The 26,204-nt window shown below is 47.7% G+C and overlaps 2 protein-coding genes across 2 annotated transcripts; one reads left to right on the top strand and one right to left on the bottom strand.

Annotated features, from left to right (window-relative positions):
• Positions 1 to 50: 50 nt before the first annotated feature.
• Positions 51 to 8,572, bottom strand: GCN1 (translational activator of GCN4). The gene is made up of 4 exons (XM_024469813.1): positions 8,378 to 8,572; positions 6,234 to 8,323; positions 923 to 6,187; positions 51 to 876 (listed from the first exon to the last, which is right to left on the bottom strand). The coding sequence occupies exons 1-4, from the start codon at positions 8,505 to 8,507 to the stop codon at positions 325 to 327; spliced, it is 8,037 nt and encodes a 2,678-aa protein (XP_024324241.1). The 5' UTR covers positions 8,508 to 8,572; the 3' UTR covers positions 51 to 324.
• A 108-nt stretch (positions 8,573 to 8,680) lies between these two features.
• On the top strand, positions 8,681 to 13,755 carry VC83_06211 (uncharacterized protein). Its single transcript, XM_024469814.1, has 3 exons — positions 8,681 to 9,457; positions 9,520 to 12,949; positions 13,003 to 13,755. Exons 1-3 carry the CDS (start codon positions 8,725 to 8,727, stop codon positions 13,310 to 13,312), a joined length of 4,473 nt encoding a protein of 1,490 aa, XP_024324242.1. The 5' UTR covers positions 8,681 to 8,724; the 3' UTR covers positions 13,313 to 13,755.
• Positions 13,756 to 26,204: the final 12,449 nt, after the last annotated feature.

Below are 26,204 nucleotides of genomic sequence, written 5' to 3' on the forward strand. Positions count from 1 at the left end.
AGGGTTAGCCCTTGCCATTGATAAGATAAGATAAGGGATTGAAAGGACCCCCGAGGATCAACCCACGCGACCAACGACTTTGTCAATCGTGACAGGAATAATGTATGAGGCGACCAGTGTATTTTTATAGTTATTAATGCATATCTGTTTATAAATCACTACGGAAAGGGAGAATCACGAATTCATGGTAAGACAACATTGGCTATGCTCATATATACATTTTTATTTCTGGTGAATCTACCACTGTGAACCGTATCCTACTCTTCTGGCCTGCGCCTAATATCAAGAGCGCCATGCCTTACAGAATTGAATATTTCAGATACATCAGTCATCACTTGAAGTCCCCTCTCCAAGATCAACCTTGCCTACGCTCCATATTTCGCGTTCGTCGTCGACTTCATCGTTGGATAGGCCAAGACCGCCCTGGCCACCCTCAGCATCCCTCCTTTCCCTGGCCTGGGCACCCAAACGTAATGCAACACGCTTGAAGTAGTCTTGCATAGCTCTCTTTGAGACCGGCGTCATCTGCGTTTGACTCGCAATGAACTTATCAAAGACCTTTCCTTCCTCATCAACTACATCAAAGAGTGCCATGAAGGCCGCTTCAGCTGATAGCTTGATTGGGATGATAGTGTCTCGGACACTGGCAAAAATTGGTGCAGCTAATACCGCGAGGTGTGGCTTTACATGCTCCATGTGGTGCCGGCAAGCGGTGCGGACGACAACCAAAGCTAGCCTTCGCGTATCTGCTGGGTTCCCCGCTGGGATGTAAGTAGCCAGTGTTTCGAAAATCAGCTTCCTGGCCTCAAAAGATTTTGGGCTTTTCGTCAAGATGTATTTTCCGGCTGCTAACACAGAGTTGTCGGAAATGAAGGGCTAATTAAGTTAGTAATATTCTCTGATATAGACTAGGAATACTCACGTCTTTACTAGCTATGCCTTTGCAGATCACAGACGGCAAACCCTCAGCGAATGATGACTCCATTAATGATTGAGGTGCCTGCAGTAGAACGGAGTTGAGGGCCAAAATAGAAGCGTGGGTAAAGTGAGTCGTCATGGCGCGGTTCTTAATTAGGCTTGTGGCGTTGTCCTCCGATACATTCTTGATCAGTGCACCAAATAGCTTTGCGTTTGTTATTACCATGGTGGCATCCTTGTCCTCGACATCGGTGTCAATCAAACCTAGCACCGCAGAGCGCGAGGCCTCGCTCATGTTGCTTCCGGCCTTGCTGACAACCTCATACAAGGCTTTCAACATGGCGTTCCTGACACCGATATCAGAGGTCTTGCATCCTGCCACCAACTCTGCCACTAGAGGATCAATCCGAGGAGTCAGGGTGATCAAAGTTCCAAGCGCCTTCGCAGCTCGAGTCCTCAGAACTTCGCTAGACGTGTCCGCGAGGGATTTGGCAAACGTCCTCTGTAACTGAGGAAGGAAAGGTTTCAAGAAAGCTGGAATCTTCTCAAGCAGATTGTTCAAGGTTAGGAGAATAGCAGCTCTCACATCAGTCGATTTTTCTGATACGATTCGAATGAGAGGTCCAGTGATGGCCGTGACGAATGGTTTGAGAGACTCGGGGTTAGTTCTGTCGAGTATATCGGAGATGGCTAACGCGGACTGCGTCTTCTGGTCAGACGTGCCATTCATGAGACCCTGCAAGAATATTGGGAGGATGGCATTGATTCCCTTTGGCAACGAGAACCCTGGCAGGTCGGATCCTGGTACGCCAACTCGTTGAAGAGCTTGTCTGGTGGAGTGGACCAAAGCTTCCATTTCGACCTTGCTCACCTGCTTGGTGAATTCGTTCAGGGCACTCCATGCACCCTTGGTCACTTCCAGATCGGTATCATCGAACGAAATCAACAGGTTCCTGACGATATCCTGGTTGTAACGGCTGTAATCGACGTCGGTATTTGCAAAGAAGTTGGCAAGGCGATATCCGGCGGCTGCGCGCTTTCGGTGGTCGTCATGCTTGACAAGGCCAAACATAATGCTCATGGTTGTATTGAGACCATCGTACTCATCGATGGAAAGGAGCACAGTGTCTAGCGATGACTCGAGATCTGCGCGAAGCTCCTCGTCCTTGCACACTATAATATTGTCCACCAGTGCGTTGATAACGGTTGACAGGCGCCTTGTCATAGCCCCTCCGGCTACAGTTGATAGCGAAGCCAGGGCCCTTGCATTGAATGCGTTGATTGGCGAGGCAGTGAGGGTTGGGAGAAGGTTTGGGAGAATGATGTTGGAGCGAGTGGTCTCCGTCAGTAAAGTTAGAAGTGCAGACAGTGCATTATCGGCCTTGCCCTCTGTTCTGAGAAGGTTGAGGAGATATGGCAAGACTTGGTCCACGGCACGCTTGCCAAACATGTTCTGCATAGAGTCGAATGCATCAGCTGCGGCTTCTCTAACCTCTTCATCCGAATCAATAAGAGCAACGCGAACAACAGATATCAGTGTTTTCTCATGGTCCTCTAATCCATCTTCGGACGCAGATGAAATAAGCTCGCGAAGAGCAATGCAAATGCCTTGTCTGGCGTCAACATCTGTAGAAGTCCGCAGGCCTTCCTCGAGAGTAGGTAGCAAGGTGGAGAGCACCCCATCACCAGCCTTACGGATGAGTTCACCCAGGGCGTTGCCAGCAATGAGTTTCTGTTCAGCGTTTGTGGATCCAAGGCGTTGAATAATAAGCTGGCTGAGTGTAGGAACCAAGTCCTTAAGAACCCTAGGACTGGCAACAAGAGCCTTCCACACGTTGACGGCTGCAGTTCTAACCTGGCCGGCAGTATCGCAGCGGCAGATATATAACTCAGAGAGAACCTTGTTTCGCTTCTCTTCGCCGAGGATCTCCAACAGAGATGCTCCGGCTTCCTTGGCGCCCTCTTCAACCTCATCCTCGTCCGTGGAACTGATGCCAGTTAGGTTGAAAAGAAGATCCCCAACCAGCTCGACGGAACTGAGACGGATTCTGTAGCTATCGTCTCCCAAGCCACGCTCAAGCTCCGGAAGGAGGAGATCGATGGCTTTGGTAGCGAAATTCTTGACAAGGAGTCGGGCAGCTCTGAGAGATGTATCGCGGATCGATTCAACCTCATCGGCAAGGCCAGTAAGAATAGGAGGAATGATCTTGCTGAGGTAATTTGCGAAACTGTTGCCAAAGCAAACAGGCAAGAATATGAAAAGAGACATGAAACCTTCGCGAACAGATGCTTTCGATGACGAGACATTTTGTAAGATCGTGGGTAGTGTCTCTTCGAGGCGGCTCGTGCCAAGGCCTGCGAGGACTTCGCTGAGAGCTTGTGCCGATCCAAGGCGGTCGCCTGCTCCAGTATCGGCTTTGAGGGTTTGCATGAGCCCTGGAATAAGATCTGGAAGTGCATCTTCTCCCAGCTTCTCGATGAGTGAACCGAGAGCCTTGGACGCTGTAGCCCTCGTGGTGGGTACGGGGTCTACCGCAGCAATCTTTAGACCAGCAACCAAGATCGGAAGATGAGATATGAGATCTTTACGCTCTGTCAGGTGTGCAAGACTTCCAATAACCTGTGCTGACTTTCTCTTTGTTCCGGATCGATCGCCCAAACCTCTCTCCAGAATACGAACAACAAGTGCGAGAGAAGGTGCATCAAGATAATGGACGAAGGAAACCTTGATCAGCGCGTCAAGTGCATCATCCGTGTACTTTGTCGGATCGCTCAAAGCCTTTAGGAGTATGTCCACAAGACCCTTAATCTCGGGGTTGCTGATGACTTCTCCAAAGCGCTTCAAACTGCGATTGGCAGCCAGACGCACTTCTTTGTGACTGTCATTTAGAACACCGGTAAGCGGGGGGATAATCTTTGGCAAGCTTTGGGCAAGCTGCTGAGGATCGAGGTAGGCCATGGCACCGAGAAGGTCGCAGGCACCTTTCTTGCTTCTCCACTGCTGGTCATCAAGACCATCCAAAAGTGTAGGAAGGATCTTTTTGACACCGTATGAGCTTAAACTAGCGAAACATGTCTTTGCCGCAGCAAGACACCCGTCTCGAATGTCCGCACTAGAATCTCCAAAGCTGGAGAGCAACTGGGGTACAATCTGAATGACATATGGCTCAAAAATACGACCCAAGATAGTCGAGAGAAGCTCATAAGCCAGCAGTGCCCCTTCACGGTGCTTGACATCTTTCTTGTTATCGATGGCACTCCTGAGGGTGAGCATTATGCGATACTCTCTGAGAGCAACGATACCGGTACCCTGGATTAACCCTGCGAGACCATACGCAGCACCACGGCGTGAAGCATAGCTACTACCATTGAGTAACTGGTCCATGACCTTTTGCGTGTAGTCTGGAATCTCGCCGGGGGAGGCCCGGACAAGATCTGGAAGGCAGAGAGCAACGGCGTATTGAACCGTCTCAGAGGGGGTGCTCAGAGTCGCAAGAAGTCTTGCTACAACCTTCGGAATGCGAGAATCCCCCGGATTCAGGTGCCTCGCGAGTGCGCCATACAGGATAATGACGGCTTCGTTCACTCTGTCGCTGAAATCCGAGCCTTTATCTGGCCCTTCAAGAGTTTGTTCAAAAGTCTTCATCAGGTCTTCGACCTTGTTTTTCGCATGCAATGCAATGATGGCTCTCGCGGCCTCGATCATTTCTTCTCGGACATGAGGACTCTTGTCACCGAGTGGTCCGCGCTCAATGAGAAATTTCAAGAACGAATCCAGTAATTCCTCCCTGAAGACGACAGATAACTCTCTGAAGGCCAGTGCGATGCCATTTCTAGCTTCCCAAGGATCTCTCATATCCATCTTTCTAGGCATCCCATATTCATCGAGCTGCGGCACTTTTGGTTTGGCTAGCTCTACGTACGAGGATTCAAGGCGCGAGAGGATCTCTGTAATTAATCCGGGGTGCAGCTTTACTGCCGCGGCAAGAGCTCGAGCGGCTGCTCGGCGAAGCTGCTTGTCTTCTCTTTCGAGATATGGTAGGATCGTGAAGACGGCATCACTCGAAACCTCAAAGCCGCTCTCTACCCAAATTTCGTGCGCGAGCTCAACGTTGCCCTCAATATCGTCGTGGCACGCAAGCCAAATCTCCTCTGAGAATTCTAGGTCGCTGAGGTCGATTTCGGCGCTGATAGATTGCAAAACTGACGTTCGGACCGATGTCTGAGGCACGATAGCTCCTCGGACAAGAGTTGCAATTTCATCCTCGTTGATAGTGGGGGCAACCGAGCGACAAAGGTCAGCCAGGCACTCCTTGATAGCCTTGTAGTGCTGGTTATAGGCTTGCATCGATCCAATAAGCACTGAGAGAACCTCGCGACGTGGCACTATAATATCGGAGCACGCATCGGTGTGGAACTTGAGAAAATCGATCGCAAGTACTACTTGCGCTTCAGAATCTTCCTGCGTACCAAAACCACCATTGCGCAACACAAGGAATATCAGAGGTAACATGTACGTCAAAGAAACCGTATCGAAAGGCCTCTGCTCGCCAGAGAACCGTAATCGATACAGAACTCTGGTGATGAGCTCCCCTAGGGACTCTTGGGTAAGCTCTTTGGGTAGGTGGGGGATTCCCAACGCTCTTAGGGTTGCAATTCCGATGAATGGACGAATCGGTCCGATGCGGGTGACCACCCTCTCCGATAGAAGCCTATATGCCTCGGCAGCTGCATTGCCTGTAACAAGGCCTGCTCCAGCATTGATGATGTTGATCAGAGAGGTGACAGCTGGGCTCATCCACAGTTGAGCTTCAGTTGGGGGGCCAACAGCAAGACTTTTGATAATGCCAATTCCGCGCACTAGCTGAGCTTCCAATTGCCGAACTTGTAAGCGTATCGCGGTTTCCTTCTTCAGCTGTGCATTGATCTTTGCGTTTTCTTCTGGAGTCAATTTTTTCTGCTGGCCCTTCTTCTGAGCTAGCTGGGTGCGCAACTCTGCCTCCCACTTCATCGTGTCGTAGTCTTTTGTATTCTTGTTAGGCACGTAGTCCTGTGAATTTTTAGCCAGTACGTCAACAAATAAAGTGCCTTCAGGAGTTCGGAATATTGCGGCTTCTGTAGGACCAATATCATCCAACTGTTTAGGATCGAGATCGTGTTGAAATAGATCAACTATTCGGGAAGTCATAACGTCAGGCGCCACAAAGGCAAGTTCTGCCGCGGCATTGAAAGCTGCACTTTTGATAGTGTACTGGGTTTGGTCTGCAGTCTGCAAAAAAGTTAGTGGCGTACAATTGGATAGAGGCTGAACATACCTCTTTGAAATCTGTAATTTCCAAAACTTGCTCAATAATAGCATCGTTATACTGTCTACAGAGATGTCCGGGGTCCACACCAACTCTGAGGCAAAGCTCAATCCACTGAACGCCAGGAAGAAGTTCGGGACGAGCAATAACCAACATCTTTACCATTTGGTTCTCCTTTACGGACTGGTCTATCTCGAAGCCAAATTTCGATGCATCTGCAGCGGAAAGACATATGGCCTTTGCGATGAAGTGGAGATTGGCCTTGTCGGACTTAGAGGCTGCTGCGGCGCAGTCCTTCTCTCCAACTTCGATGTCGCGAACCCAATGCCATAGGCCAGAGACAATCATTGGTGAAGTTTCTTGGGGGAGTCGTGCGTAGGTTTTCGATAACACCTCTATGCATTGTCGTCTCACAGCAGGCGGAACGTTTGCTGAGCAAATACAGGATATTACCCCCTGTGACCACGCGATGGCTGTCGCAGAATTCGGACCGGATGTAGAGGCTTCATCAGCTGTAGCCGAGAGGGCACGAATAAGCCAGAGACGATCCTCATCATTAGTTAATTTACTGTAAACTCGATGATTGAGTAAGAATGAAGGTTTAGGTTCAAATGCCAGAGCTTGTTGAATAACCTTTGCTTTTTTGATGGCTTCGTTAACCTTCGAACTTCTCAAAGAAGGGAGTTTGGCTGCTGCTAGAGCTATCAAAACATAACCACCAACAACAACGCCGGATTGGCCAGCAGCAATGGGGTTTGAGGCAACCTCATCGAAGAGTTGAACCAAGCTTGGGATGGTGGCTTCAGCGAGCTCTATAACATTCTTATTTTCAAGGTCAGAATCCCCTTGTGCCCACAAAATATCACCCAGTCGAAGCGTCCACAGCTTTCGTAGTGGCGCTTTCTTTTCTGATAAGCCTTTGCTGAATGCTTCTAGGACCACCTTGGGAAGTGGTGTCCCATTGGTCAGTGACCATGATGTGTAAAGGGACAGAACCGATGTCTCTGCGCTCAACGCTCCTTCGTTGGGTTCCTTTGCGGCAACCGCAGAGACTGCCGGCAAGACCTTTTCTACCAAGCTTTCGGTTATCGGCAAAACCTTCAGAATTTCCGAATGCAGGATCCGATGATCCGCAGCCGGAAGCTTCCCAGACTTTAAGGGAAGCAGAATCTCGTTTGTGATAACGCTGAGCGCAGAATCGTCGTGGCAACGAGGTATGGTGACTCGAAAAGCGCTATGCGCGCCGTTTCGAATGATTGCGTTTGTCGATTTAAGGTTTGATAGTAATGGTTTCAAGAGGTTCCCCTGCAAAATCTTTGAAAGGTCGATGCTCTTAGGTAGCGATTCCACCAACGGCGTAATGAGATCATCCAGGACAATCTCGGGGGCCCTGAGCAAGGCTTTTTCTAGGGATGGTGCTACGTGCTTCGCCAATTCCTCTGCACTAGTGAAATCCAAGAAGAAATCATAAAGTCCATTTGCAATATGGGCCGGCACTGGCGTCCGAGATCCAATAATCTCTCTTGTGTAGAAGTTGTAGTAATTTTCCTTCTTTCTTTCAAGAGTGCCTTTTGCTTCTGGTTTTCTCGAACAGACCCCAGCGATGACGCCCAGCATGATGGCATTTCTTGCGCTGGGCTGGGCAGCTTTCGCACTCAGTCCTTCAATCGCATCACTAATCGAAGCCTCTGCCGAATCCTGGCAAGAAACAACCTTTCGAAGCGCCCTTCTAGTCACAACGAAAGCAGAGTGCCTAATATTGGGTTTTGTAGTTGTCTTTTGGCACTGTTCTAGAACCTTTGCGTCACTTGCAACTAGTTCCTGCCCCCAGATCGCCCAATAAGGTGTCCCACTGCACTCCTGAATAAGGATGCTGAACCATTCAGTTAAAACAAACGCGTTGATAGCTGCTATGTTGGTTTTCGATGCCTCGGTATGTAAAGATTTGATGAAGGGAGAGAGAATGTCTGGGCTTGCGCCTGCTCGAAATACTGTCCTCAGACATTGTTCAACGTGGCGTCTAGAGCTTCGGTCTTGGTAAAAGGAATATGTGGTAAAAATAAGTTCCAGTAGAGTTGGATACGATGACTGCTCGATTTCTACAGAGAATAGAGGTTAGCATGCTCACTGAATAGGTTCATCCTGCCACGCACCTTTGTTTGAGAGTCGTTCATCAATACTGTGAAGATATGCTGTGCGGGTCGCCGTTGAGGAGGAGGAGAGCGCCTTTCTGCTGGCCTCGAGGTCCATTCCCCTTACATCTTTCAGATCTGCCCCTACCATCTTGCAATTTTACGGCAATGGAGCGGATTACTGAGGCGAGATAGTTCTCACCGGACATGGAAGTTTTGGTCGCCAGGGACGCTGAACGAAGGATTAAAGTTCACCCGAAGTTACTAAGTTACTAAGGTCTTAGGCACCCCCGCGTCATTCAACTTTATTTACGCGGTGGTGACCCCCGCCATTTTTTTCAATAGAACGCCGACAAAATTATAATACTATGGCGGGAGGCAAAAAGAAAAAGAAGCCAGCATCAAACCCTGCCCGTGGCTTTGCTACGACCTCGGTGGCATCGAAGGTGAGAATTGAAGTTGCTGAAACCACACCTTCAGACGAAAGCCCAGACAATGAATCAGAGCAACGGAAGGATGAGACAACGACGGAAAGCTTGCCAAAGTCCACAACAACCGGAAATACAGATACGCAGCTAACCCCCGAGCAATTCGAGAAACAACTCGAAGAATCGGAACTTCAAGTGCTGGTCGAAAAGTACTCGCAAAAAGCTAAACGGGATGCTGCCCGCCAGGTAACCAGGCTCCAGACAGATCGGCGCCTACTACGAGGCCAAGCCGACTTTTTGAATACACGAAAATGGCTCCCTCCAGATTTAATGGACGAGATATTGGATATAGTTACAGCGGATCATCGAGCCTTGGGCCCGAGCACAACAGACTCCCCTGCAACGTTGAAGCCGCTCACAGAGGAGGATCTAACCATAAAATTATGGACCCTACAGCAAGCTCTGGCCGGTGCAGGCTTCCCAGACGACAGAGTCCGCATGGCTCTCACATACATTCTAAGCATATCCGATAAGATGGTCAGCGGAAATAAAGATTCAATCTGGGGTCTTGAGGAATCTTTGCAGTGGATGGCACGTGAATGCTCCCGAGATGAGTTGCCGGACTATGAGAATTGGCAAACAAAATCCCTGTTGCAGCTAAAGTTACAAATGGGTAGGTCCTCATAGTGGGCGAAGCGTATCTTTGGATCAGTTAGCTAACCGACCGACAATCAGACTCTCAAGCCGGCACACCTACGGTGTCAGGAATGACCACACCACGGCAGATAAAAGCAGATATACGCCACGTAGACTCGAAAGACAGCATTGCAGAGCAACCCGTTACAAAAGTGGCCGCGCGACCCGCAAAGGCCGCAGTTGTCGAGTACGAGAGCGATATAGATGCGGACGAACTACTCCCAGAATATCTAGAAGCAAAGACGAAACTATTCCATCTACAACCCCCGAAAAACTCGGCACGGGGTGCAGCCCAGCGTGGAGCAGGGGCCAGCAATGGCAAGAGAAACAAGGGTACCCAAGCGCCCCAAGACCCAGAGATGGCAAAGCTACATAGGAAACTTGTGAAAATTGAATCCGACGTTCTTTTTGATCAATACGAGGCTGAACAGGAGTGGCAAAAGCGGAAGATTACCCTCGAGAAAGAAGCTGCGGCGAAAAGGCAGGAATTGTCTGGTGGCCCTCCCCCGAGGATCCCACACCCTGCTGAGTCTAGTGATGATGACTCTGATGATGAGATTATGCGCGCAGCTGCAAAAATGGGAGCAGACCTACTCGAAGATGATTCAAGCGATGACGATGGTGCCATTGCCGACCTGTTTGCAAATCTTCCCGTTACTGAAGTTGACCCAGTCACCGGGAAGAGCACTGTGGTTATCAACGATACCAATGGCGGCAAGATCACCCTCAGAGATTTTGGAAAGTCGATAGGCATAAGTCCTAGAAGGGTATTAGAAGAAGCTTGCCGTTCTAGAGATTCTTCCGTGAAGATAGTTTACACGCTTGTCTCTAAAACTAGCTATTCCAACCGCCATTCCGTCAGGGTAAATTGGTCCAAGGCTCAAGAAGTCCCGTCACCAACTTCGGATTTTCCCGAGATTGATTGCATATGTTCACCAAAATCAATCACAATTACAATGACCAGCATCTCCACTCCTGATGCGGCCCAATCAGAATCTTACGCCGCAACCGTAGCGCTGTTTCTCATATTCAGCACTTCAGTGAGAGAAGAAAAAGTGTTCCTGCGGCTCCCTCCGGTATGGCGTGAGCTATGGACGGAGTTTGCTGTTGCAAGGAAAGAAAAGGCAGATGCGCTCGATAGAGAAGCCATTCGCGGCTTTCGGGATACTATCAGGCAGAAGAGGGATCGGGAAGAGGAAGATGGTGTCGTGCTGACGACTAGCTTTAGACGCCGTGCCTTATTAACTCCCAATGATACCAGCGATGAGTCTGGGACGGAGACACCAGGTAGCTCTAGTGTCTCCCCCGAGACTCTCAAGAAGATATGGCATGACAAGAGCAACACGCCCTCATACCAGACAATGCGGCAGTCTCGCATGCAGTTGCCTATGTGGGGCTACAAGGAGGAAGTTCTTCGTACAATTGATCGGGAGCAAGTAGTCATTATTTGTGGAGAAACGGGTTGTGGTAAGAGCACCCAGGTGCCGGCTTTTATTCTAGAACACCAGCTATCACAAGGAAAGCCGTGCAAGCTGTATTGCACAGAACCACGCAGAATTTCTGCAATTTCTCTTGCGAAGCGCGTGAGCGAGGAGCTTGGGGAACGTAAAGGGGATGTCGGGACGCCCAGGTCATTAATCGGATATGCAATCCGTCTTGAAACCAACACATCTCGAGAGACTCGCGTTGTATACGCCACCACTGGAATTGTTATGCGCATGTTGGAAAGTTCCAACGATCTCAAAGAAATCACACACATAGTTTTGGATGAGGTGCACGAGAGAACTATTGACAGCGACTTTTTGCTAATAATCCTCCGGAAGCTGATGGCTCGGAGACCAGACCTCAAGGTTGTCCTGATGTCTGCTACTGTCGATGCCGAGAGGTTTTCAAAGTATCTGGACGGCGCCCCGGTACTGCAAGTCCCCGGAAGGACCTTCCCAGTTACTTCATGCTACCTCGAGGATGCCGTGGAGCTTACCGGTTATTCTTTGGATAATGGCTCACAAAATAAGAGATATACCGACTTGGACGACGATGCCGAATTGGAGGATGCACCAACAAGCGAAAAGACGAAGGCAGATAATACGAAGCTGCTGCGTGGTTATAGCGCCAAGACCCGGAACACTATCCTCCAAATGGATGAGTACCGGATTGATTTTGAGTTGGTGGCACAACTCATAGCCAAGATCGCTACCGATGAGCGGTATGTTCCCTTCAGCAAGGCTATTTTGGTATTCCTACCAGGTATTGGGGAAATTCGCCAGTTGAATGACATACTTCTTGGGCTGCCCACTTTCCGAACGGACTGGTATGTATACCCGCTGCATTCATCCATCGCGAGTGAAGACCAAGAAGCGGCGTTTTTGGTGCCTCCTCCTGGAACTCGGAAGATAGTGCTAGCCACGAACATTGCCGAAACAGGTATCACAATCCCGGACGTTACCTGCGTAATAGACACCGGAAAGCACCGAGAGATGAGGTTCGATGAGCGGCGACAACTCTCGAGACTGCTGGAGACGTTTATTTCACGAGCCAACGCGAAGCAGCGACGAGGAAGAGCTGGACGTGTACAGGAAGGACTATGCTTCCACCTGTTTACGAAGTACAGGCACGATGAGCTCATGTCTGATCAGCAAACTCCAGAGCTACTACGGCTGTCGCTCCAAGACTTGGCTATACGAGTCAAGACCTGCAAGCTGGGAGGCATCGAGGAGACGCTGGGTCAGGCCCTTGATCCCCCGTCGGCAAAGAATATCCGAAGAGCTGTCGACGCACTCATTGATGTTAGAGCACTCACCGCTGCCGAAGGGCTCACACCTCTGGGAATACAGCTGTCGCGTCTACCTCTCGATGTATTCCTGGGCAAGTTAATCCTGCTAGGAAGTATATTCAAGTGCCTTGATGCAACAATCACCGTCGCAGCAATCCTATCTTCCAAGTCGCCATTCCAGGCTCCATTCGGCGCACGCCAACAAGCAGACACAGTCAGGCTCGCCTTCCGCCGTGGTGACAGCGACCTGCTGACAAACTACAACGCATACCTAGCCTGGAAGCGCGTGTGCAACACGACCGGATCCGAGTACCAGTTCTGCCGCAAGAACTTCCTGAGCCCCCAAACCCTATCCAACATCGAAGATCTTAAGGGCCAACTGACAGTCTCCCTCGTCGACTCTGGGTTCCTGCCCCTGACGGAACGCGAACGCGCGCATATCAAGCGAAACAGATACTCGAGCCGACGCCACGATTTCTTCGAGCTCCCGCAGCGCGCCAATGTAAACAGCGAGAACGACCTGATTACCCAATCCGTCATCGCCTGGGCGCTGTACCCGAAGCTACTCGTTCGCGATGGCAAGGGCTTCCGCAACGTCGCCAACAACCAATCCATATCCCTGCATCCCACATCCGTCAACAAAGGCCATCATGAGATCAACTGGCTCTCCTATTACCACATCATGCAAGCCAAGCAGTAAGTTCCCGTCGTCTACTCATTACCACACTCCATACTAACCCATACTTTAGATTCTACAACGCGCACGAAACCACCGCCGTAACCGACTTCGCCATCGCCCTCCTCTGTGGCGACGTACGCTGCGACTTCTACGCCGGCGTTCTAATCCTCGATGGCAACCGCGCGCGCTTCGCCGTCTCGGACTGGAAGACCATGGTTGTGCTCCGGACGCTACGCATGCGCCTGCGCGAGATCATGACGCGCAGCTTCAAAAATCCAGGGAAGCCCATGCCTGAGGGTCTGGCGAGATGGTTGGAGATTTGGCAGAGAATCTTTTCCCAGGAGAATTTGCTGCTTGCGAAGGGGTTGGTGAGGACGTAGGGAGTGGGTTTGATGGAGATATCTAAGAGGGGTAGAGATCGTATAGAGGAGGGGCTTGAAGGGCAACGGGAGTGTGGCATGTGGTGGGCATCATAGTGAGCATACTGGGATGGGATGGGAAAGTGAGCATACTGGGCATATCAAGCTCCGGCTTCAAGGCGTTGTTGCTGCTTGCAAGGAAATGGAATGAAATCAATCGCATACAGATAAAGATCAAATGAACATAAACGTTCGTATCATGAATCTCGGTCTCAAATCCCATTCGTGCCATCTCCACTGCCTACTCTCGCCCAGCTTCCTCCACGACCTCTATCCGTCACGAGGGAATATCTCATCGTGAAGCACGACACCCCATCAGACTGCAAGAAAGTGGACATGCAGCCCATCCCCCAAATCCTTCAGCGGACCGAACCAACAAATCACCTCACCCACCACCAACAGCGCACCCCACACACCTTAATTTATGCCTCCCCTCCCCTCCCCTCCCCTTTCCCTCCCCGTCCTCCTCCCCACCCAGCCCCCCTGCACCAACACGCACCCAAAACGGCACCAGCCTGTTCCGCTCCGCACGCCCAGAACCGGGTGTAAGCACATCCCGCAGCGGGCCCCCTTCTAAACCCCCTTCAGCCACCCGGGAATCCTCCTCGGGGATCTGTACTTCGCCGGTGTGGTATCAGAGGTGTTGGGGAGCGGGAGAATCTACAATATTTCTCCACTCGCGTGCCTTGCACGGTTGCCTGGCTAGATACCTGGCCGCACGCATGAAAAGCAGAGGGCCGACGCCGCGCCGTGAGGACGGGAATGGTGTGAGATGCGAGCAGGGGTGGGGGAGTTGGGAGTTGGGAAGAGTGAGGAGGAGGGCGGGACAGTGAGACCTAAACTTAGAACTTAGCACCTCGCGCGGCGCGCGCTTTCGCTGTGTAGTGGAGGACAGTTTGTTTTCCCCTCCGAAACCGAGCATGTCAAGAAACCCAGCGAACGACGCGCGCTACTAAAAAACGCCATCTCACACGACGTGCAGCGGCGTAGACACCGACCCCTGGACCTCGCGAATCACAACTCGTCCCAAGGCGCCCGGCGCTTACACGGCTGCGGCGCGCGATAGCGTGTGTGTGCGTGTGCCTATGGTTCTGAATCTGTCTCGGAGTATTGATTGGTTCCAAACATCCAACTCGCGCAGATACACGCAGGTCCACGCACGCGCATGGTTGCTGGAAGAAGCGAGCGCGAGGGGGCGGGTAGGTGCATATACGGGTAGGTGCATATACGCGGCTGGAGGCGGGCATGGCTACGCTCGTGCAGGGAAGAGGTGGGGATGGGGGAGGGTAAAAATAGGATTGGTGGGTTGCAGGGGTGGGGGGTGATTGGTGATTGGTGGGGTGTGATTGGTGAGGAGGGAGTTGATGGGGTGGTGGTGCAAGGGGTGGTGGGTTTGGGGTGTTTGGACTTGGGAATGGCTTGTGCGACGATGATGAGCCTTGGGGATGATGATGGGGATGGGGTAGAGGGATGAGGGGGTAGCGCCATTGGGTGGTGCGATGCCGTCTGGCCGGAAATTAATTTTGCGCTTTCTGCCGCCGGGTGATGCCGCTGGAGTGAGGCTGGGTGTTTGTGGAGTCTGTTTACTAGAAGGGTGCGGATGGGATGGGTTGGAGAGGTTTGTTTCGGACTCTGTGCTTACTGTGTTGACTCTTGATGGCTCTACATGGTATATTGAGGTGCAATTATAGAAACTACTATAGAATTGCTGGGTTGTAGTATAGAATAATACAACAAGTATTGTGCACCGGCGCCTACTGCGAGTCTGCCTGCCGTAAGTGGTCATGTGTTTAAACCCGTAAACATATTACGGACGAAATCCAAACCTAGTAAACGTCCGTAACCACCCGTAGCAACTAAGTAGAGTTTTAAGGCAAGTACAGTCAAGTCGCGCTAAGTCGATACATTGTAGGCAGCTAAAATATATAGACTTATCAAGAAAACCGAGATATCAAATTTGCCAAGCTATTACATCATCCACTGGTCCAATGTGCCCTGTGACAGCTGAGCGGTTCAAATCGCTCAAATGAGCGTAAATATGCTGTATCAACCCCATCTTTAGACTCAGTATACCTAATCAGAACTTGCAAAGCCTGTTGAGCAGCTTCTATAGAGTATATTGGCTGTTCAGGTTGCTCTCCGTCTTCATCATCTTGAGTATCCTGAATATATTGTGATACAACATCTTGTAATATATCATCACTATTACTTGCCTCCTCTTGTACTGATTCATCAGCTGGATTTAAGAAGTTTGCAAGGTCCATAGCGTCGCGAATATGCCCAGCATTGTTAACTTGATTGTATAGGTTGCTTAGCGTAGGGAGAGGTTCAAGAGGCAGCTGTAACGGTTGAACAACTATAGTGCTTTTGCGGAAACAGTTATAGATAGTTGTATTCGTAACATCGTGATACCAAGCGCGAATTAGCCAGCGAAGTGCAAAGTGAAGAGACATAAGATCAAGAGGGTTGGTGTTGTTCTCAAATGATGTAAGCATGAATTCAAGCCATTGTCGACAGTAATGAGCTTTTAGAGAAACTATAATGCCCTGGTCGAGTGGTTGGAATCGACTTGTCAGGTTTGGAGGTAGCCAAATAATCCGTATGTTCAGAGGAGGAGGATTATCTTTAATAGCTGCAATGTGTGCAGAGAAGTTGTCCATGGTAAGGAGTATAGATCTAGAACTTCCTATATGGAGGTAAAAGGCCTGTAACCACTCCGCCATGATATATTGATTCATCCATGCTTTCTTGTTCCATCTCCACTCTCCTCCCATTGTTGAAACATTAACTCGTCGTAAGGCGTGTGGCACCTTTGCATTGCCAATAAACCAAGGTCAGAATCAGTCTGAACCTGTAGCATTGGTACAAACTGCAACAGTAATGTGTGCCTTGTCTTTCTTCAATCCGAGCCTTCCTTGTGATGAGAGTCCCCTTGATGGTGTCATCCTCCAGTAAAGCCCTGTTTCATCCATGTTATATATATCTTCCTCTTTGAAATCTCCTGCTAGTGTTTGAATTGCCTTCATCTCGTCTTCTGCTGTTGTAGGAACTGAACCTGCTTCGCCGTGTCTAATGTGGTTATTGCTCTGATGTTGTTTCTTAAAATTTCGAGCCAACCTATACTAAAATTAGGTATAGGCTTATCCGTGTATTGTGGTAACAACTGCCAGATTTGTTTCGCCTTCTCTTGCAGTATATCCCCGGTTGTTATCCCTCCTTTTTCTTCAATGTGCTTTTGCCACTTGAAAAGAGCAGCCTCGAGCTCTGGCCAAGCAGGAGCTTTACGTCGTTTGGCAGTAAGATGGGTGCTGTTACGATGGTCACGGAGGTCAAGAAGCCAGTCCAGAGAATAATAAGCTAGGTTGAATCTAAAGAGAGAAGAAGAAGAAGAAGGAAGGAAGGTGAGGCTATTCATCGTAATATACAGTTGTCTGCTTAGCAGTTGTAGCCTTGGTGGCTAAGGCTGCACCTGTAACAACCGTAACAACCGTAACAACCGTACAACCGTAACAACCGTAAGCTATAATCGTAACACTACCCCCCCCCCCTACTAAGATTGATCTCCTGATCAAGAGTAAGATCATTGTGGCTTCTGTGGGTATTTTCGGTGGAAAGCTTGTGTGAGTTCAGGTGCATTGTTGAAGTTTGTAGCAGGAAACCAAGTGTTGTCTGGTGGGTGGTTCTTCCATGCTGCCATATAGAACAGCTTCTTCCGTAGGAATTTAGAATCTAGGATTTCTTCAACTTCCCATTCAAGTTCATCTTCTATAACGATTGGCACGGGTGGTTCATGGTGCTGGCCTTGTAAAGCATCATCTGAGTCAAGTCGTAAGAGGTTGCTGTGAAAGACAGGATGTATCTTCATGCTTGGTGGTAGCTCTAATCGATATGCCACTTGCCCAATTCGTTCGAGAATCTTATACGGACCAACTTGCTTGTGATCAAGTTTCTTCGATGGCCTCTGAGTCCTGATATTTCGTGTAGATAGCCATACTTGATCTCCAACCTGATATCTTGGTGCAGCTTTCCTGCGTTGATTTGCGAATGTCTCCATGCGAGTTTGCGAGAGTGCGATTTGGTCTTGCAGAAACTCCCAAATAACTTTCATGCTTTGTATCATATCCTTGTGTTCCTGTGGCGCTATTTGGAACTCGCTGTTCTTAATATCAAAACTCATTCTTGGCTCGAAGCCCTTATTTGCAAAGAATGGGCTGATTTTTGTAGAGTCTGAAGGTAGAGCATTTGCTGCAAATTCTGCCATGCAAAGATATTCGACCCAGTTGTCTTGGAGATAGTTAACATGAGCTCGTAAATATCGTTCAAGTTCTGCATTGAACCTCTCAGTTTGCGTAGACAATTTTGTTATAACTTTTCCAAACTTTGCAGAGGATTTTCCACACTGCAGCCACGAACTGGGGGCCTCTGTCTGAGATGATCGAATTTGGTAAACCATGGTGTTTCCATACATGTCGAAGGAGTAGCTGTGCTGTTGCTTCTGCAGTTGTGCCTTCTTGGCCTGCAAAGCATGGGATAAAATGGCATTCTTTTGTAAGTCGGCATGCTACGACAAGGATAGCATTGTTTCCTTCACACAATGGCAATCCTGTAATAAAGTCAAGTGATATGTCCTGCCACAGCTGGCTGCCAACAGGGATTGGTTGAAGAAGTCCATTATAAGCATCTCTTGTAGGTTTTGATCTTTTGCAGATATGGCAGTTCTTGATATATTGTATAATTGTCTTATCCATCCGGGGCCAGTAATACTGTCTTTTGATGACCCAAATCATCTTCCCAATGCAGGGTGTCCCATTGCTGGTTGGTCATGAATTTCTTGTAAGAGTTCGACATGAGCACTTTCTGGAACCCAGACTCTATTATGATAATATAAGAGCCCTTCCTTCACCTCGCAATATGCTAGAGCTATGTCTGGACTGTTTCGTTCTCCATTCTGAAGCTTCTGAATAGTGTCTTTGCATAAGCTGTCTTGAAGTTGTGCAGTTTGGATTTTGTCTAGAATACTTGCTTCCTGTAGGTGGACTGGCGCGAGTTGGATGTCTTGATTCACCTTAGCATCTTCAAATTTCCTTATCTCTTGGAGGTCTGGATGGAGTCTCTTGAGTGGTAGCAGGGTTTGAAGTTGTTGTTTTTGGCGGTCATCTTCTTCGTTCCCTTCTGGTCTATCTCCTGGTCTTCGAGTTAATGCATCTGCTTGTCCGTTCTGTTTCCCAGGTCGATATATAATTTGAAAGTTAAACCTTGACAGAAACTCAGCCCATCGAGCTTGCCTTCGAGTAAGCTTCTTTGTTGTCATGAAGTATTCAAGACTCTTGTGATCTGACAAAACTTGGACTGGCATTGCTGTGCCCTCGACTTCTGGTCTCCATGCTTCGAAGCATCTGATGATGGCGAGTAACTCCTTGTCATAGATTTCGTAATTGCATTCTGCAGGTGCCATCTTTTTCGAGAAGAATGCAACTGGATGTAGGATTCCCTTGTCATCTTTCTGTGACAGTACCCCTGAGGAAATAAAATCTGAGGCATCAGCTTCAACATAGGCTGTCTTCTCTCTATCGAAATGTCGTAAGACTGGGGCTTCTGTGACAGTCTTTTTCAGAAGTGTGAATGCTTCCTGACATGCTTCTGTCCATTCGAAGACATGGTCTTTTTTCGTTAAGTTGACGAGTGGTTTCATGATGTTTGAATAGTTCTTGATAAACCTTCGATAGAACACACAGAATCTGATAAAAGCTTGCGTGTCCCGTAATGATTTTGGTGCTTTCCAATCGAGTATAGTGTTCACCTTTCCAGGATCCATGCGAATTCCATTAACTCCAATGATGAGTCCTAAGAATTTTGTCTCTTGAACAAAGAATTCACATTTTGCTATATCTGCTTGTAGTCCTGCTTCTCGAAGCTTTTGTAGAACCATTTTGACATGCTTAACATGTTCCTCCTTACTTGTGCTATAGACAAGAAGATCGTCCATGTATGCAGTGACGAATTTGTTTATGTATTCCATTAATGTTTCATTCATATATCGTGCGAATGTTGCTGGGCCATTCGTAAGTCCAAATGGGAGAACTTTGTATTTGTATGATCCAAATCGAGTTTTGAATGTTGTCAGATCTTCGTCCTCCTCTGTCTGCATGCGAATTCGATTAAAGGCATGTCTAATATCAATCTTTGTAAGATATTTGGCACCCATGATTTGAGCCAATGTTTCATCAATGAGGGGAAGTGGGTATGAGTCTTTCCTTGTGATCGCATTTAGTTTGTGATAGTCTACGCAAAATCGAAGTCCACCTCCTGGTTTGCGTACAAATAACACAGGTGAGGCAAATGGTGCTTTGCTAGCTTCGATGAATCCTTTGGTAAGATTGTCCTCCACGTATTTCTTCACAAGATCAAGCTCTTCTCGAGACATGTTATAGAGTGGTGCATGCCCTAGTTTCGAGTTCCCTTCTAACACAATGTGATGGTCTGCATATCTGTGAGGCGGGAGCTTGTCTGCAGCCTGTTTTGAGAACACATCGAGATATTTATGGAACTCCTTTGGGAGGATCAGTTTTGGGTCGATTTCTTTCGTTTCCTCCTTTGCTTGTTCAGCGAGTATATCTTTAAATGATACTGCAAAAATCTTAGCTCCTTTCTGCTTCCGAAGCATATTGAATGGTGCAGCTCCAATCATTGTAACAGTGCATTTGTTCTTGTTCTTATAATGAGGTTGGAGGGCTGGCTTCGGAGCTTCTTTATCTTGTATTTCCTTCTCAGCTTGGGGACTTGTAGTTTTCACTTTTAAAGTGTCTGTTGGTGTAGTGTGCTGGCAGTGACCCTTTGTAAAGATGACTTGGTCGTTTACCATATTGAGTGTGACTCCATGCTGCTTCATCCAAGCTTTCCCAAGAATGATAGAATGTTTCCCAAGAGTAGTAATGAATAGAGGGCATAGACTTTCAACGTGATCTCCAATTTGTAGTCGAGGGTATATAGCATGCGTAACTGTAGGTGCTGCAACTCCATTAAATCCTTCGATGTTCTTTGGTTTTATAAGTTGGATAGGAGAGATGTTCTCAATTTCACAAATTCGTTTTGCGTCACCAGCATTCACAAAGCTTCCACCTGTTGCACCGCTATCCATTAAGGCTTGCATGACAATTTGATTCCTTCCTATTCTGCAGGTAGCTAAGAATGGAGTGTCATAGTCGAAATGGGATAATGATGAGGCAGAGGAGGCAATTCTTGCTGTAGAACCTCTAGCGACGTCTTTTCTAGAGGCTATTCTTTTCCCGACTCATACTGGGTAGGATCCTCAGTATCAGAGATCTCATTGAGTCTGCCTTTCTGTTTCTGAGGGCAGTCATGAGCACGATGGCCGCTTTCGTGGCAATGGAAGCATTTGCCAAGCTTCATGAGCAATTCTTTCTCAGGATCTTGGTGGGGAGAGTGGTAGAGCTTCTTCTGTGGTGCCACTATTTCAACAGCAGTACTAGCAGTAGGGCTCTGGCCACTCTGCTTCTGGTAGGCGAACGGCTGTGGCTTCATTCTATTCTCCTTTTCTTGAATTCTCTGTAGGTTTTGGTCCACAAGCATGCATTTCTTCGCGAATTCATGTAGGGTGGTAGCTCCCACTTCTGCAACAAGGGCTTTCTGCATTCCTTGGTTAATTTTAAATCAGAGATCATCAAGCAAGGTCTCGTCTGAGTAGTCCAGCTCTGCAGTGAGTCTCTGGAATTCAGCCCAGAATGTTGTGAAGGTATTCTTGCCTTGGTATAATTTGCGATACTCAGTTTGTGCAGTGTGTCTCCTATCGGGGTCGCTAAACACTTTCTTGAGGAGTTGGAGGATTTCTTCTGCTGACTGAAGCATGTTTGGTGAGGTAATGCGAAGCCTTGGGTTCACATGGCAAACTGCGAGTCCTCCTAGTCTGCTTTGGAGATAACTCATCTGCATCTTGTCATTTGGGAAGTGGTCGATGTTGGCTTCCAGCTTGAGTCGGATCTTCACAACCCAGTCTTCAAAAGCTGGTTCAATCCCATCCGTAAGAATAGGAGGATACGGAATGTGAGCAGACTGGCGAGGTGCTGCATTGCGGATAGGAGCTGTATTCTCAAGATATTTTTGAATGCCTTGCAGTTCAGTAATCTTTTCATCCTTGTCTTGAATTTCTTCTTGGAGCTGTAGAATAGCATCATTTCGCTCTGTAATAGTAGCATCAGAAGCTTGACCGACGATGAGGTAGTCCTTCATAATGGCTTTCAACATTGACCAGGCGTACTCTTGGCTGCTAGGTGACAGCTTTTGGAATTCAGTGTAGGTGTTGACATTCCAATTCCTCATCTGGTGGCCGTTTGATAGTATAGACTGGTGTCTTTCTTGAGCTGTTTTGCCCATCCTCTTGAAATCTTCTTGGGCTTCGAGGAAGTCATCTTGAAGTTCATCTCTCTTCTCAGACTCATCTGCCAAGGTTGTTTTCTCATTTATAGACTCATAGTCTTCTGAGTTTCGGTCAGCCATCTTGGCTTTTTCTTTGGCTGTGTGTGCCATAGCAGCTTTGCTATTCTTTCAGTTTTCGTATTCAGTAGATCAGACTCGTATCGCCAAAGGCCCTATTGCGCAGTTTGTCGACTGTAGGAGCCACTCAAGAGGAGCGCACTTCCCTCACAGCTATATTCCTTGTCGAGGGAGCGTTGTGAAAGGTCTGATCTATGAAGTCTGTGGTGTTCTGGTGTTTCTGGTGTGTTCTGTGGTGTTCTGGAATCGACTTTAGGATATGGTTGTAGGGTTTCCAAAGAAGGGAATTCAAATTTCAGTATCAAGGTTCTGCTCAGAGAGCAAAAGAAAGGTGAGATTTAATCTTATGTTACGATGATCACGGAGGTCAAGAAGCCAGTCCGGAGAATAATAAGCTAGATTGAATCTAAAGAGAGAAGAAGAAGAAGAAGGAAGGAAGGTGAGGCTATTCCTCGTAATATACAGTTGTCCGCTTAGCAGTTGTAGCCTTGGTGGCTAAGGCTACACCCGTAACAACCATAACAACTGTAACAACCATAACAACTGTAAGCTATAATCGTAACAGGTGCTCAAAACAGGGCTGTCTAGGCTAGTAAATCGAGAGCTTAAGGAATCAGAGACCATTGACTGGGTAAGACTGTGATTATACTGCTGTTGGAACCATTCAATACAGGCTCTCTGGGTAGGTCGTGTTACGATATCAAGTGCGCCTTGCAGCTCGAGTGGGGGTTCAGGGGTGTGGGGAGCTTTCCGGGGTTGGAGCGAAGTTTTCAGTTGTGGAGTGAATTCTCAGAACTGGTCTCGCTAAAGAGAATTCACTCCACAATAGCTGTATATAGATCGAGCCACTGCTCGAGTGCTCCTCTTCTCTTTCCTTTCTTCTCTAGATTGAGTTTAATTCATAATACCCAACTGGCGCCCTATGCCTTGGTGAACCGTGACATCACGCGCTCAGAAGTTGGTTCTCTCGACAGTATCCGCGACCTGTCACGGTTCACCAAGGCATAGGGCGCCAGTTGGGTATTATGAATTAAACTCAATCTAGAGAAGAAAGGAAAGAGAAGAGGAGCACTCGAGCAGTGGCTCGATCTATATACAGCTATTGTGGAGTGAATTCTCTTTAGCGAGACCAGTTCTGAGAATTCACTCCACAACTGAAAACTTCGCTCCAACCCTGGTGTCATACTGACATTCGTTGCACTCAGTTTGCTATCAAACTCAAGAGAAAACTTAGAAATCTCCTCCTCAAACCTACAAGTCACCATACATATCTTGGCTTATCACACCAACAACAGAAGCAATACTACTCAACGATTGCTGCAAACTCTTCTACTACATCTGTTTATGCTACATACATCACGGCATATCATTTGGACACTCATTGAACAAGTTATTAAGAAAATCTCCTCCTTAAGGGGGTGGGCCAATACTACCACATGGCATATCTCTACCAACTAGAGGCCTAGGAACATGAACGATAGCTCTAGAAGCTTCTACAACCCTCTATGATTCATTACACGTCATCGCTCCTTAGTTACCCACAAGATTGGTTAAGTTATGACATAATTTGTCTATAGGTACTCTGACCTTGGACCTCCTTTTCACTTCCTATAGGCTAGGAACCCAAGAGATGGTTCTATGGGATTCTCTTACGTTCACTACATGATTAGCAAGCTAGTTGTGGGTCGCACTTGATTTCTAATACATTTACCAAGCCTGGTTAGTCATGGAAAGTCATGGAAAATGAGAGAACTACACTCCTTTGGCATAAATAGGATTGCCCTTTCCTTAAGAAAGGGCAAGCAGGCAATACAGTAAATCAACTAGCACATACTTCTACGTCTTTTCCAAGCTTCCAAGCATTGATCTTGTTATTCTCTGTTTTTGAAAAGTCAGTGAGGTGCTAACCTCTGACTTACCCCTGAGTTCTCAGACTCAACATTTGTTGCAACTTGTCTAAACCACTTCACCACATCATACACCTGATTGCTGCGTTGTGGAATAGTCTAAGCTACAACCCTTTGGCTCTGTTTCCTAAGACAGTGTGTTGTCTTAGTAAATTCATCCCTTCCTTGGGTGGCTAGATTCTCATATCTGGTGCACCCACCATTACACCCGGAAAGCTCCCCACACCCCTGAACCCCCACTCGAGCTGCAAGGCGCACTTGATATCGTAACACGTGACACTGCTCAGTCGTCATTGTGTACAGCCGAATTGGAGGCATCGATTCATCCGATAAGTCTATAATTTGGTGAATGAGGTCAATATCGAGTGAATCGTGATTTGTATCAGGAATTAATTTGGGCCAAAGAAAAATACTGAGTTATCGCGATAATCGACTAATCGCGAATCGACTTAGTGCAACTCGACTGTAGTAGAATAGTAGTATAGATAGTATTTCTAATTAATATCACACAATACCTCTAGATATACAGTCATGACGCGTTAAGTCGATACTCGATTCACGTTACGTCGATACGTTTTGCTGGCCTCAACCCCCCTGTCCACTACCAAAATACGTTCGATATCTCGATATTTACGCTATCTCGATGGTATTTACAGGACCCGAGCTATCGACTTAACAGATTATGACTGTACAATGTTATGTGTAGTGTTATCATCACCTTCCGGAAGTAGAATGTGTACGTCCGTGACATTGCAACGTAGAATTGCCCGTGACTAAATGTAGGTGCCTGTAAATCAACTCTAACAAACTTAAATGACTAGCGTTAAGACTTATTAATAGTTATTGCAACTAGACTAGAAACTGTTTATAGGTAAGGATGTACTGTAAGTCCCCCTCGCTCATCTAGAGCTTTACCTGCGGAATCGTCCGTAACTGCCTATAAAATTGTTCTCTAAGTAAGCGGACCGCAAGACAGTGCTGTGTTATGCTTAAAACAATCATACGTAACCTGTTACATAATCCTTCCTATGGAACTATATTCTGTAAGAGCATTACAGGTACCCTAACCTTAAGCTGTAGAAGGTGTAACACTGCTTCCTATCTAATAGGATGCATAGAGCTTTCTTACTTAAGGTTAACTTAACAGAGGAGGCAGGGGATTAAACACAAAGGCTTTTCTAAGTAACACGTTACAGTATTGTAAAGAATACTATATTAAGTTGAGCACGAAGCTCCTATCTAAGGGAATACTATCTACTTATATAGTGACATCGTGCCTTATAGGTAATCTGGATAGTTGATGGATAGCTCAACTATCTAATATCCACTAATTTCTACAACTATCCACTAGCCTGGTTAGGCTGCAGCCTAGCCCTGCTAGCCCCGTGACTTCTTTGTTAGTTACACTACAGCCTAGCCCCACTAGCCCTGTGGCTTTCTAGGTCACGTTACCAAGCCTAGTTCCGCTAGCCCTATAACTGATGTTACGTTACTGTAGCCGTAACACCTAGTTCTGCTAGCCCTGTAACTGACATTACATTACCGTAGCTGTAACATCAAGTTATAGGTGCTGTAATCGACACGCTTCTGTAGCATAAGCGACAGACTGCAATAGGATCCTTAATAACTATAGACTGTGTAGGGTGTGGTAATATAGGTTGTGGCTGTTATAGCAGCCGACTATGAATGACGCCTTTGCAGTTGTGGTTAAATAGCGTCTATAATGGGGTGGAACGTCTATAAGAGGCGGTATGCTACCTATAACAGGTGCTATAATACGTAGCGAGACCCTCTGTTAGGTACGGCAAGAAGTATAGGTAGAAGCGCACGTAGAACAGGTCCTATAGCATCTTCCAAGCTGATTTGTACAGAAGAGGGATGCCTTGTAGAAGGTGTGGCAATACATACACTAGATAGGGGGTGAATAACTCATCGTAAGCACACCTGTATAACAGGCCTATAGCTTCAAAAGCAACACAGCTACAACTATAGATAGAACTATATGCAAAGTAAGGAGTTACAGATAGGGGTTACAGACTAGTATAGGTCTAGGGCTATAGGTGAAAAATTCTCATACACATTAGGCCCTATAAGGCAATAAGTGGGTCTAAGGCTAATGCAACCAATCATGAATTTTGACATTTAATAGCTAATCAATTCTAGCATGTAAGATCTAACGAAGCAGCAGGGGTTGGCCATAAGACAGTATAGACGCCAGCCGCCGCTCTCATTGTGGCATAAGATGGCTTCATCAAGCCACCTCAAACCACAACGCTAGGAGCTGCTGCTGGCCTCATATGTGATAGAGGCATCAGAGCGGTTAATAGGGGGGTATAGGGTGCTTATAGGCAGCAAAGGGTGGAGGAGTAAGGGAGGTAGTCTGTTACGATGGAACAAGAAGGCTGGCCAACTACAGGACAGGAAGGAGGGAGGTC

The sequence above is a fragment of the Pseudogymnoascus destructans genome (assembly GCF_001641265.1).
Source record: "Pseudogymnoascus destructans isolate 20631-21 unplaced genomic scaffold scaffold_10, whole genome shotgun sequence".
Classification (NCBI taxonomy): Eukaryota; Fungi; Ascomycota; class Leotiomycetes; order Thelebolales; family Thelebolaceae; genus Pseudogymnoascus; species Pseudogymnoascus destructans.